Here is a 14,328-nt window from a genome sequence, read left to right on the forward strand (position 1 = left end):
AAAGTCCACTAATTGACAGTGATGATCGGGAAAGTCGGACATAATGTGAGAGTCCACGACCCGTATGATGTCGTACCGTCTGGAGTTTTTGTAGTACGGGATGCAAGATATCAACTTGTTGGGAGAGTTCATCAGAAAGTTCTCCGCTGTTCAGAGGAAGCAACCTTTCTTGCAGGTATGTTTCCGAGTGTTTTCGCCATTTTTTCAGAAGCATTGTTACCCTGCATTTTTAATGTTTCAATCCTTATCTGGCACGCACGAGAATCGTTCGGCCATTGCGGCTGCCCCCATGGACATAGTTCTTTGGGATTTCTGCACGTGAGCGCCGAGCACTCTGAAGCGGAGTGCGTCATTTCAAAAGTCGTGTATTGCCTTGTATATCTGGATGGGGAGCATTTCTCCCAAGATTCTTCCACAGGGTCGAATCCCTTCAAAAGCTGGTATCTTTTTGCTGTGCTGGTGGAGGTACTGAATTTTGAAGTATGCCGTCCTTTGGATTTTTTTTGGGGAGGGGGGGAGGGGGTTTGTATACCTTGTCGAGGCTCGTATGAGAGCGAACACACAACGCACAGCAAGGGGGGCATGAGACAAGAGGGGCGGGAGTGTGAAGGACAAAACAGTGGGGAAAAGAGGAATGAGGAGATCTGTGGAAGGGAGAGGGATGGGGTGGGAAACATGGGGTGTACAAGATGAACATTACAGGGACTTTCAGGAAGGAAATCAGGGAATTTGAAGGAGGTGGGTTTGGGGTGGATTAACGGGGGTAGAAAAGATCGAAGATGTGGATGCGGGACGACAAGAGGTGGTGTGAACAGCTGTTTGTAAGGGCTGGAGGGAAGAATGGGATTGAACAGAGTGAGGGAGTTTATTCCAAAGGCAGGAAAAAAGTGGAATGAAAGAGTGAAGGTGAGCAGTGATTCGTGATTTTGGTAGTTTTATCAGAAGGGGGTTGTTGGCAGACCTTGAGCACCCTGCGGAAATATGGTGGGGATAAATCGTAGACAGAACAGCGGGGCGAGACTGGAGAGGAGACGGTAGAAGACAGAAAGACCACCGAGCTGCCTGTGGTGAGAGAGTGAGAAGCCCAAAGACTCAGCCTCATCGCGGGAGATGCCAATGATCCAAAATGCTTTGGTTTCCACAGGGTGAAGCCAAGAAAAGTGAGAGGCAGCAGCACCAGCCCAGAGGAGAGAGCAGTACTCCATCAGGATGCAGACAAAAGCTTTGTATGTGGTCAGGAGCTCAGGTGGGCCGAGGAAGGACTTTGCACGACGGAGGATTCCCAGTCGGTGACTGGCTTTGGAGGCGAGGTTGTAAATGTGGCTTTCTCAGGAAAGATCATGGCAGATAGTGAGACCCAGAAGCTTGAAAGAAAGGACTTCTTCCAGAGGATTGTTGAGAAAGTGGATTGGCGGTTTTCCAAATGGTACTTTTGGAGAAACAAAGTGAGAGTGTGAGATTTGTCAGGATTAAAAAACATGTTCCACGTGTTGGACCAGTTTGTGGTTTTATCCATATCTGCAGAGAGCTAAGAGGCTGCGACTTGCTTGTCAGAGGGATGAGAGATGCTTCAGCAGATGATGGAGTCATCAGCAGAGATAGAGGATTTTCCAAAGAGTCGGAGAGATCACTGATGAAAACCAGAAAAAGAACAAGGCCCAGAACGCTACCTTGAGGAACTCCAGCCTGGACAAGAAGAGGGGATGGAAGAATTCCATTTCGGGCCACACGTTGGCTGTGACAGGAGTGAAAGTCTGTGAGCCATGACTGGAGATGGCCTTGGAAGGGAGTTTTGGTGAGCAGGACAGGGTGCCAGACCATGTCAAAAGCACGAGGTATGTCTAGGTATATGGCTCTGATTTCATGTCTGGCATTGAGGACCTCCATCCATTGTTGGGAAAGCAGGAGCAGCATATCCAGGGTAGAGTGACGTGGTCTGAAAGCAAATTGATGATCGGAAATCAAGCCATTGGAGAAGTGGAAGGATTTAATGTCTGAAGCGATGATGGATTCCACAACCTTGCTGATGATTGGAAGAAGGTGGATTGATCTGTAGTTGCAGGGATAAGTTTTTGCACCATTTTATGCAGTGCAGTGATGTTTGCTGATTTCCAAGCAGATGGCAGATGACCTTGAGCAAATGAGAGGTCAAATAGAATGGAGAGGGGGTGAACAAGAGCAGCGGAGCAGGTTTTTAAGCACACATGGGCTGATGCCGTCTGGACCAGTTGCAGAATCTGAGTCGAGGTTTGACAGCAAGCTATCCACTTTGTCAGAGGAAAAGGACACAGAGTCCAGGGACAGTTGAGTGCAACTGGGTAAGGTGGCTACAGAAAGCGATGGGTTACACAAGATTTCAATGCAGACACCTCATTTAGGCATTCAGCCTTTTCACGTGCGGTATCAGCAGTGCGGCCATTTGAAGTAAGTGAGGGGGTGGAGTGGGACCATACACCAGAAACAGATTTGATTAGATGCCATCAGAATTTGGAGGTGGGAGAGAGGTTTGAGAGTTCAGACTTGAGCTTTGAAAGATGTTGTTTTCTGGCTCTCCTGAGGGTAGATACTCACTTGGTCTGAGCTTTATGGATGGAACTGAGATTACCCTTATCATGTAAAGGTTTGCTTTCCATGAGGGAAAGACAAGTTGTTTCATGATAACTGCCTCACCACAAGCTTCAGTGAACCATGGGCGGGAGGAAGGGTAGGACAACTGAAGACGAGAGGAGATAAATCTGTGTATGAGGGAGAGCAAGTTTCTTTAAAAGAATTCCCAGGATGAGTTGATGTTGGAGAAAGTAGCGATGGCAGACCTGTCTAGAAGTTTGATGGCTGCTTGAAGACCCTGCCAGGCGGCCTGAGTGAAATGCCAGACTCGATGGTGCTGAGGTAGTTCTCTGACAACAGCCAGAGAGATGTCCACTTTGACAAGCACGTGGTCAGAAGAATCGATTAGAACAAAGGAAGAACAGCATATTTTCAGCGAAATTTGTCAAAATCAGATCCAGAAGAGATAGAGTACTATTGGGTGAGATCTGGGTCAGGAAGTTGACCGAATGAGTCAGTCCCAATGAGTCGCCGAAGTCTTTTGCTGAAGTGCCATGACAGGTGAGAGAGGTACCCACACCAAGCCAACTGGCATGATGACAATTGAAGTCGCCACATCTGAGGAAGAGAGAGTTCAGATGAGAATATGGAAGTTGGGCCATGTTTTTGGATAGTGAGGTGTAAATGGAGTCATCACTGTTTGGTGGACGGTACAGTACACATATAAACATGAGGTGGGAGTAGAGGGGAAGCCGTAGCCAGAGGTATTCCTGGGGGTATGAGGGAGTGAGGGCAGTGCATGGAGAGTGAGGAATAGAGTCTTTGATGAAGTGAGCAACTCCTCCACCAGGACGAGGCTCATGTCTGTCATACCGGAGGAGGGAGTAACCAGGGAGAGATACTTGAGATTATTGAATTATGAAACAGTAATGAGAACCACCCGTGTAAAAAAGGAAGATGAAGCATTATCAGAGATCATTTTTATTATTATTTTTTTTTTGAGAGAGAGAGAGAGTTTTCATCAGATTAGGTAATGGAAAGGTTGCAGAAAAAAATCGTGAGGTGAATGGTAAATTTGAATCCACAGAGGGTGGAAACAGATCGCTTGGTTATGGGAGAAGCATGTGTTTGCGGGAGAAGCACATGGCTATGGAAGGTGTTTCGTCAAAAGTGAATTTATTCATTTATTTTTAAATAAGGACTGCGTAACATTCGGAAAAGGAAAGGTTGAAGTAATATCGTGGAGGTGTATGGTGAATTTGGAACGGTAAATGCAGAGTGAAGCTGATTGATTGATGAAAAGTATCAGGAAGAGTGTGGAGACACGTGGTTACAGGCGTGTCGATAGAAAGGATTCAAGAAAAAAAAATCTTATTTTTTGATGGATTTTTGAAGATTTGGTCACACTCAGAAATGGAAGGTTCGAGGAAGAAATCATGAAGGTAATGGTGAGAGAGGTTCAGCTCAAGTAGAAGAAAGATGGTGCGCTGGCAGGAGTAAGAAGAAGAAGAAGAAGAAGAAGAAGAAGAAGAAGAAGAAGAAGAAGAAGAAGAAGAAGAAGAAGAAGAAGAAGAAGAAGAAGAAGAAGAAGATCGAGACTCGTGGGTATGCAGGGAGAAAGGTAGGGTTTTTTCCATTTAAATTGAAGACAAGAAACAGTGTTTGGTTGGGAGGGATGGGGGCATTGCGAAAGTGGTGAAAATAGGAATTGAAGGTAATCGGGAGAGAATACAAATAAAACGATTGTATACCTAGAGTGGAAGGATGGGTAGGCCTCAAGGAACCTGGTAAGACAAGGTCGATGAAAACTCACAAATAGCATGATTTTTGAAACAAAACCAAACTAGGAACACGCAATAACATGTAGGTGAGAAAATAAACAGTTAAAACGGGACAAATAACGACCGGAAACTTAACTTTGAGAAAGGCGGCAGAGACCCCTGTGAGAACCTGCTATTGCTGCAAACCCAGAACTGGAAGGATTTCAAGCTAATGGTTGTGGACCAATTTAAAGCTAATGGTTGTGGACCAAAAGCCATCCCTCTTATCTTGCAGTTCAATTCTAGACTTTAAAGATCTAATAATATCCATCAAAGAGAGTTCTCTGAGGCAGTTTCTGACTGGGTGGATGAGGGAAGTGCAGTTGATGTCGTTTATCTCGACTTTCAGAAGGAACTTGATAAGGTACCACAATGGTGATTGTTGGCTAAGGTAAGGGCTTGTGGAGTGGCTGGTCAGGTAAATAACTGGATTGGAAATTGGCTTAGTGATAGGAAACAAAGAGTAGCTGTGAGTGGGAGAATGTCTAGCTGGGAGGATGTAAGTTGTGGGGTACCTCAGGTATCCAGAGTGGAACCTCCATTATTGTTCAGAGTTGAATTTTTCAGCAGAAAAGAGTGTTAGAACCAGGGGACAGAGCCTGAGGGTAAAGAAGATGAGAGTTAGGAGAGTAGTAAGGCAGGGGTCTTTCAGTCATAAAGTAGTTAATGCATGGAATGGTCTCCCTGGACAGGTAGTTGCAGTAGCGGGTGTAGATATGGGTTGTTTTTTTTTTTTTGGTCGATTGTTTTTTATGTACAAAGTAAAGAATCATGGAAGAGTAAAGAATCAAAACTGGAAATTTGGAAGGAGTTGGGCTTGGGGATGGTGGTGAGTGGGAAGCAGGTTCAAGGAGATAGAAAATATCATGATTTTGGATGGGGCTTTTTAAAAAAAAAAATTTTTGTGTTCAATGTTGAGGCTCGTATGAGAGCTAACACAGAACGTACAACAAGGAGAGCAGGGGACAAGAGCGGTGAGAGAGGGAAGGAAAAAACAGTGTGAAACAGACATGAGGAGATCTGTGGAAGGGAGAGGGATGGGGAGGGGTACACAGGGTAAACAAGATGGAAACGACAGGGACTTTCAGGTCCTTACATGACAGTGACTTTCAGGAAGAAAATGGTCGGAAATAGTCGGTTGATCTGAGATGGTGGGTAACGGTTGTCTTGAAGACCTGGAGGGAAGAATCAGATTGACGGGAATGTGGAAATTGATTCCACGGGCAGGAAAAAATGGAACAAATGAGTAGAGGTGAGCAGTGATCCTGGATTTTGGGAGTTGCACCAGAAGGGGTTTGATGGTGGACCGCATGTGCCCTGTAGAAACCCAGACAGGACAAATCATGGAAAGAGCAGAGGATGCAAGACCAGGAAAGAGGCAGTAAAATACGGAGAACACCAACCTGTGTATGATGGTGTAATGATAAGCCCATAGACTCAGCTTCATCGCAGATGATTCGACAAATCTTCATGGCCTTGGTTTCCATGACACCATGCTGAGCAAGATGTGAGGCAAGGGAGCCAGCCCAGATTGGAGAGAAGTACTCTATCAGGCTGCAGATGAAGGCCTTGTTGGTGGATAGAAGTTCAGGAGTGCCAAAGAAGGACTTTGTACGACAGAGGATGTCCAGTCGGTGGCTGGCTTTAGAGGCAGACTTTGAAATGCGATTTTGCCCAAGAAATATGGCTGCTAGTGTGACTGAGGAGTTTGAGTAACTGAACTTCCCCTCAAGAGAATGGTTAAGAAAGTAGACAGGAGGGATTTCCAAATGGTCTGTTCGGAGCAAGAGATGTATGGGGACATAGTCAAGATTTGGCAGAAGGTTTTATGTGGACGGGTGATCATTTTTTGAGTTGGTGCAAAGGGGTTTCCTTATTTTTTGGAGTAGGAGGCTACCATTAAAAAGTAGCAAGTTACCATCACCGCGAGCGAAGCGAGCGCAGTTGTATGGCCGGGGTCCAGGGCCCTATGCGGGCCCTGGAAGCTGGAGGATCCTAGATGGCTGGAGATGCATTCTAGCATGATTTCTGACATGAAATAGTTCTCATATTATCATGCTGTTGGGGTGGAGAACTCCACAAAAACAGGTGTTTTTTTTTTTTTCTTTCATTCATTTTATGCATATTCCCCCTCTTCGATTTCATTTTACTTTGTCAAATATTGTTTATTATTATTTTATTATGTTTTGTTATGATTTAAAAACAGCTCAAACTAATAACTTTGGACTAGTATACTGTTTGAAAATGAATGATAAACATGTATTTAACTTCACTCGTTTTCTGATAATTTCTTTATTTGATGTCAGCTCGCTTCAATCAGTCAACCAATAAAACAGTCCAAGTGTGAATACTGAGTCACAGTCACAATCCCGATTTTGTTAAACTTCCACCTTACATTATCCGCCAATATCGTGTTGTTATACCGTCAAGAAAAGCTCGCAAGTCGATGGTACATGCATGTACCTGCGGTACCAGTATTCAGTTGGCCAGTTTACAGCTGCTCATACTTGGCCTTCACTTCAGTGAATAAACGGCGATTTTCAGTGCAAATAACCACGAATAATAACATGTGCAAAAGCTGCTTTAAGCTTATAGGCTAATTACTTTATAAATTAAAAAGGCACAACGGGTGACCGTGTATTTTGGAGCCGCATCACTTGACAAAAGCTCAAAATGGACGAGGTGAAACACGTGGTTCGCGAAACAACAACAACGTCGCACTCACGACAGTGCAAGTTTAGACCCATTACTGATGGCCAGAAGCTTACCTCCCATGTCTTTGGACTTCTTCGAAAATCCAAAGTCAAACAGGGATTTTCGTTTCGATGCCATCGTTTCGGCACCGAAACTGCGAGGCCTACAAAGTTTATTTTCTTGAGGTCATTGCTGTATGGTATCAGGGTATCAGGCCAACAGTCCAAAACGAGGCTAAAGCAGAGAACTCTATTGCAGGAGGCGTGTTTTAGCTACTTGTGTTATTTTTAGTTCAGTGTTGTGCTAGACCTGGCGAGAGTACTAACAGTAAAAGTAAGCCCGCTTTCATCGAAATACTCATGTGTTTTTGTCTCGGATTTCAAAACGTGGTGTAGAGATTTCGTGGTGACAAAAAATAATAATAATAAATAAAAAAAATCGAAAAATCGGCGCTGAAGTAGGCGGCGACCTTTGACATTTTTTCTCTGAGTAGACGGCTGCGGGTCGCCGGTAACCGGCTTCTCAGGAAACCCCTGGGTGCAGCACAGACATGAACAGAATGGCCTCCTCTTCTGTCAAGGTTCCTTGTGTGCATATCATTGTGTGTGCAATATGTGAATGCAGTAAACTGAATGACAACTGCACACCTTGTTGATGGAATGTTTATCGTGACATTCAACGGGAGGCAACAGCGTGCATCACGTGGTGTCATTTATAGTGTTTCAAGTGCAGTACATAGTTATACACTGGAAAATGGCCACTTTCAGCTTGCATGAGCAACAGGTCTTCATCAATTTTTTGCATCTGAGTGGGCAAACTCCCAAGGACATTCATCACCAGCTGATTGTGGTACGTGGAGAATCAACCATGGATCTGAACAATGTTTGGAGTTGGGTGCAGAAGTTTGAATAGGGATATGAAAGCAGTGAAACTGAACCCCATCACAGGTGATCCTGAACAAACCATACAGGTGATCCCAATCAGCATTCAGCATGTGGAAGAAATGGTGATGAACAATCGCACAACAATGGTGGAAGAAATTGCCATGCTGAGAGCTCTTCCAGTGCAGGTTGCAGTTTTGCACACTCATCTCAAAATGTCAAACGTTTCTACACAATGGGTGCCTTGAATCTTCACAGACAACCAAAAAGCAACACGATTCTCAATGTCTCTGATCATGGTGACCAGGAATACAGTGAGATGGTGACGGTTTGTGAACATTATTGTGACGACAAACAAAACCTGGATGTCCTTCAATACAGACACAAATTCAGATTCAGATAGTAAGGTACATTCAGACTCACCATCTACGAAGGAAATTTTGTGTGTAGGTACCAGCCAAGATGATGATGGTCATATTTTGGGATGCTCCTGGTATCATTCTCAGCCATTGAGTTCCAAACGAGACAACTGTTATTGGTAAGTTACCGTGAGGTGTTGGAAAGAGTTTCTCTTTAGCCATGCGAAGAAGGATCGTCCAGAATTTGCACAGTCAACATTTAGTTTCCAGAACAACAATGCCCACACCACATCAGGACACTCGGGTGCAATTATTCTTGAAAAAGCACCTGATTGAACTGATTCTAGATACATCATATTCACCGGCCATTGCACCCAATGTCTTTTGGTTACTTTCAAAAATTACAGGATTTCATGGTTGCAACTTGTCCGACAGGTCAGGGTTGGCATCAGCCATTTATCAGTGTGCTCCAGATACCCTGAAAGAAGCTTTGCTACAGCGTGAACATAATGGATGAACAGGTTCCAAATGTGTACAGCACTCCCATGAGAGACTGTGTTGATAAAGGAAGTGGTGTGTATCATTTTTGTAAGTCTTACCTGCTTGTTGAAATAAATTAGGACAGATTCATATTTGAATGAATAATTGACCAGCTCAGTTATACAAAACAGTTGGGACAACACCCTTACAGATATATGTGAGATTTCAGGTATAGAAGGTGTCAAATGACGCATGCATTGTACAAAGAAGAGTTGAACTTCAAATGAATGCTTAAAAGTAGAATTATAAAATTTAAAATCGGGAAAACAAGGCATCAAGATAATTTCTGTTCATGGCAAGTGTCTAACTAAAGCACTGTGTGGTTTCGCCTTCCCTTGCCTTTTGTGGAAGAAAACTGCTGCCTCTTCGTCTTGCCAACTGTAACCATTTTGTGCTTACACAATGTACACAGCACACGTGGCTTAATTACCTGCGTGTTTCCATGGAGAATTCATTGCTCGTGCATAATTTATAACCACTCAAAGCGTTCGTATAACTGGAATTCGTTTGTGCGAAGGTCCACTGTAAATCCGACATTAAAGTATAAGAGGGATATGAATTTTCACAAAATAATCATAACACAAATGGGGTTAGTACATGGAAGAAAAGTAAATTAATCAAGTTAATTTGAGTGTTGATATTGTGCAGGCAATGACATACCAAGTGGCCTCCTTCTGTGTTTGCTTGTATTATACTTTGGCATCTACGTACCATCAATTTATCATTAGAGGTCATGCTGGCATCTTCCCGTGGTTAATTGTAGGCCAGGGATATGGCACAGCGACACAGTCGTCGGTTAAGGCAAGTACCCACTGCCTTGTCGGTGTTTTGGGTCACGGTTCCTTTTACTTTCTCCGTTTCATCACTCAGCCCAGTGGGAATGCCTGGACGAGCCGCATGTTTGTGGTGAAAGCCTGATGCTATGAAGGCAATTTAAATATTCCAACAAAATTGTTTACCTAATACAGAGCTTGAACAAAATCTAAACTTTAAAATCATGAGCATGAAAGGGCACGAGCTCTCTTTCTGCTTCTGCAGAAATAATTAGTATCTGCTTAATTAGGTCCTTGTACCATGGTTCATAAAACAAATTTCCAGACTCTCACGAGCTCTTTTGTTTATGTATGACATTTCTTTTTTTATTGTTTGATTTAATAGAGTTTGTTTCAATTTTTATTGGGCTGTGAACGTACTTCACTGGTGCAAAGCTAAGTTTTACTCGGCAGTCAGTACATGTGTTGCAACTGTCGTTTTTTTACAATTGTCAAACGTTTGTGTGCTCTGATGTCCTTGAGAGTTAACTTATGTAAATGTATCTTTGTATATTCATTTTGTTGGTGGTTCATGTTCTTACTTGGCCTCAGTAGGTCTGATTCATTGGATCTTTGTTTCATCAACCTCTTCAACCCCTTTCCTTATTCCACAAAACTGTTTGTTTAACCCAGAAAAGCATTTTTACCCTCGCCGAAGGAGAGGGAAACTTCTTGTCCCAGTCGTACACCTGCTACAGCGAGAAACATGGGTCACCATATTGCATTTTCATTCTGCGATGGATTTCATTAGGATTCACATCCTCACTTCTCAAGAAATGGATGACAGAACGTTGCTCCTCCCTGGTGCACGCCTCGAAGAGAGCCGCCATCTTGGAACTGCTCCACTGACATCATACGCTCAATGCCAGATCTAAAACAGGCAAAACATGACTCTTACCCATAGCTATAACATACTGTATGTCATCTACAACTACAAACATTACATTCTCGAATTTATATCGCTATTTTAAGGTTACTTATCAAGCTGTTAGGATATTTATCAGGGATGTTTGTATGTCAAGATAATCTGTTCCAAATTTCAGCAACGTCCATTTCTGCATTCTTGAGGTTTTTTTACAAAAACCCTAAAAATTAACGCTGGTGACTGTCAGTCTGTCCGTCTATCCATCCGCCTGCCCCAAATAAGTCAGTGCTCATATCTCAAAGGCTATACATTGAAACTTGGAATATACAATCGCCAATATATCTAAATAATGGCTTTTGAAACAAATTCCACCTAACTGCCATAGGTTTTGCTTTTTTGCTCATTAGCGATGAGCTACGGAGTCTCAGAGTGTTTACAGAGGGGGGTTGCCCCCCAAAATATGTGTTTGCTTTGACATTGGTTTGTTGGTACATTTTGCTGATTTCATCCCACGTTGACTTCCTCTTCAGTAACATTATTCTACCAGGTAAGCACCCTGGGGTATTGCCCCTATTTTTGTTAATTGGAGTGAACCCCAAAAACTTGGACATAGAAAAATTTTGACTTTGGTTGTAAAATAGTCAAACGCAAGGGCTCATAACTTATGAACTGCTGCGTGAAAGTTCGTGAAATTTTGAATTTGAATAGAGGGACACTGGTCGAGACTTTGAAGTTACCTGGAGCCACATAATTAAGAACATAGCAAAAATTATGGACACCATAAAAGTGGACTTTGGGAAAAGTATCAGTTTTTCAGGTGCTCGAATTTTGGAAGAAAACTGGCTGAAACGTGCAATCCCGATTGTAATAGAGATACCGTTCCATTCTTTGGAAAATGCAAGGGGCAGAGAAAAGGCCATTTGTATTACCATATGGAAAACTACAAAAAATAAGGGACATTATTGGGAAAAATGCCAAAGGCATAGAGGAGGAGGGGAGATTGGGACCACACTCTGTGCAGAGTGTTGGTGCTGCTTCAGCAGTCTCCTTGGCTATTGGGCACAATCCTGGACGGGTCGCCACTCCTACGCAGTATACGAGCATGCTGGCACTCATTTTGCCGACCTCGGAAGGATGACAGGCCGAGTTAACCGCACCTGGTATTAATTCAACAGCTGAGTGGGATTTGAACTCAGGAGCCAAAGCCCACCACCCTAACCATGAAGCCAACACCAGGCATTGAGGCATAGAAAAGACCCCTTTATATGGTATGTGCCATGTGGCAAACTATAAAAAAGAAGGGACATTGCATAGTTTGTAGAAAATGCCAAACAATCTACCATATAAAACACAATGTGTGTTTGTGTGTTTGTTCGTGTGATGTCTGTCCCACTTCAAAAGGACGATTTAAGAAGGGTTTTAAAGGCCAATCTTTTAACATGACTGTGTGGTCGCTATGGTCTATTTTTCAGGATTAAAAAAACCTTGAAAAACATTTCCATTAAAGAATAATTACATCTCTTCTTTTGGAAATGTAGACGGTGACTTGCAACCGGGCCTCAATGGTGGTGCACAGTAGCGTTTAAAAAAATACAAAGTACACGGAGGTGAAATTCGCTGCATGTGATGTGTTACGTGCGCAGAGTAAAACGAGTGTTCATTGACATAGTGTGATGTCCAATAAATAAATAAGATATAAGCACACCTGACGCTAGGCCGAACTCGACCTTTGGCATGCTCATGAGCAAGGGGGAAAAGGATGGAGAGGAGACGGTAGAAGACAGAAAGACCACCGACCTGTCTGCGGTGAGAGAGTGAGAGACCCAAAGAATCAGCTTCATCACGGGAGATGCAAATGATCCGAAATGCCTTGGTTTCCACAGTGTGAAGCCGAGAAAGGTGAGAGGCAGGAGCACCAGCCCAGAGGGGAGAGCAGTACTCCATCAGGCTTTGTATGTGGTTAGGAGCTCAGGTGTGCCAAGGAAGGACTTTGCACGACGGAGGATGCCCAATCGGCCACTGGCTTTGGAGGCCAGGTTGGAGATGTGCCTTTCCCAGGAAAGGTCATGGCAGATAATGAGGCCCAAATGTTTGAATGAAAGGACTCCTTCAAGAGGATTGTTAAGAAAGTACATTGGGAGTGCAGACGGTCCTTTTGGAGAGACCTTGTGAGAGTAGGAGGTTTGGCGGGATTGAAAGACATGTTCCACGTGTTGGACCAGCTTGTAATTTTATCCAGATCTGCAGAGAGTGAAAGGCTGATGCTTGCCGATCTGAGGGATGACAGGTGGTACAACAGAGGGTGGAGTTATCAGCAAAGAGAAACAGAGAATTTTCCAGAGTCGGAGAGATCATTGATGAAAACCAAAAAATAACAGGAAAACCAGAACACTGCCTTGATGAACTCCAGCCTGGACAGGAAGATGAGAGAACTCCATTAAGATGAGAGAACTCCATTAAGAGCCACACATTGACTACGACATGAGAGGAAGTCTGCCAGCCATAGGAAGAATACCATAGGAATACCATAGGAAGAGAGTTTGGTGAGCAGGTCAGGGTGCCAGACCGTATCAAAAGCACACTATATGTCTAGGGAGAATTATCCTGTCCGTAATCCGAGGGGAATTACTCCGTCCATACTTTTCGGGGAATTACCGCATCTCTAATTCTGGGGGAATTATCCCATCTTCACCAGAAGAATAAACCTGCCTACGTTGGGTGCTGATTCCTTATTTTTTTTTGGCCCCTTTTGGTGACTAGCGATTCTGTCTCTAGTTGCATGCATGGGTGCATTAACCACAGTTTGGTTATAATGTGAAGGAATGCTCCGAAAAGGGTCTTCATTTACAGAATTAAACATGCTTGTTGAGCTTTTTGGATGTGATTTCTTTTGAATGCCAATTCCCATTATGGTACTTCTTGTTGTTTCGTATACAGCCTGTGGTTGCTGGTTGCATCATTTTCTGGAAGTGCAGCTGTGTTGCTGATGCAATTCCCTCTTACCAGTAAGCTGGTACTCATTTTGCCAACCTCAGAAGGTTGTCAGACTGAGTGAACCTACCTGGTGTTATTTCAACAACGTATGACAGGGGCTCAAACTCAAGACCCTAAGATCTTAAGCCAGCCCCCTTAACCATAAAGCCAACACCAGACTATTGTGGTAGTGTACCTCCATTTGTCCGAGCCAACTCGGCCCAAATTGTGTGAGGATATCAGGTTTGCTCATATTAAACTTCAGGGTATCTTTGTATCGGTTGTACTGCACATAAAAGTATGTGCTGGCCAAGTTTCAGTTGACCACAGAGGATGGATGTCTTTTGGCAGTCAGTTGTTTAACCTGCAAACCATTTGTTGTGCCCTTTGTTCTCAGTAAGACTACTCTGTCAGGGGTGTTGTCTTGCCAATTAATTTTCATAATCTTACAAAAGCAGTTTATGTGGAACTGTGGAAGCGGTGCAATTTCTTCATATGATGTCTGTCTGTGGTCCACATGTCACAAGTATACAGCGGTATGGAAAAGCCTCCTGCTCTGTATACAAAAGGCCTTGTCTGGACTTTGATGACTCTCTTGTCCCACAGTTTCTCCCTGAGACATTCAGATGAGTTACTAGCTATCCTCTAGATGTACTACTTCTTGTAAAATACTGAGAGATAAGAGCATTATCTTGTTTACACTAAGGTAAAATTTGGGTCATTTTGGTGTTTTTTTGAGAGCAGGTATCAATACTTCAGTCTTCTTCAAGGTGATATTGAAGCAATATCTGCAACATGCTGAGGATAAATAGTTCATAATGGTTTTGAGGTCTTCTG

At 43.5% G+C, this 14,328-nt stretch overlaps 1 protein-coding gene across 1 annotated transcript in view; it reads left to right on the forward strand.

Annotated features, from left to right (window-relative positions):
- LOC147019008 (uncharacterized) overlaps nt 1-14,328 on the forward strand; it is a 160,028-nt gene continuing 145,700 nt past the window's right edge. The window contains exon 1 of the mRNA XM_085899149.1: nt 1-175. Within this exon, the coding sequence (XP_085755275.1) occupies nt 22-175 (154 nt within the window). The 5' untranslated portion in view covers nt 1-21. The remainder of the gene's footprint in view (nt 176-14,328) is intronic.

Source organism: Eptatretus burgeri, chromosome 10 (assembly GCF_056783735.1).
Source record: "Eptatretus burgeri isolate ZD-2024b chromosome 10, Ebu_testis_v1, whole genome shotgun sequence".
Taxonomy (NCBI): Eukaryota; Metazoa; Chordata; class Myxini; order Myxiniformes; family Myxinidae; genus Eptatretus; species Eptatretus burgeri.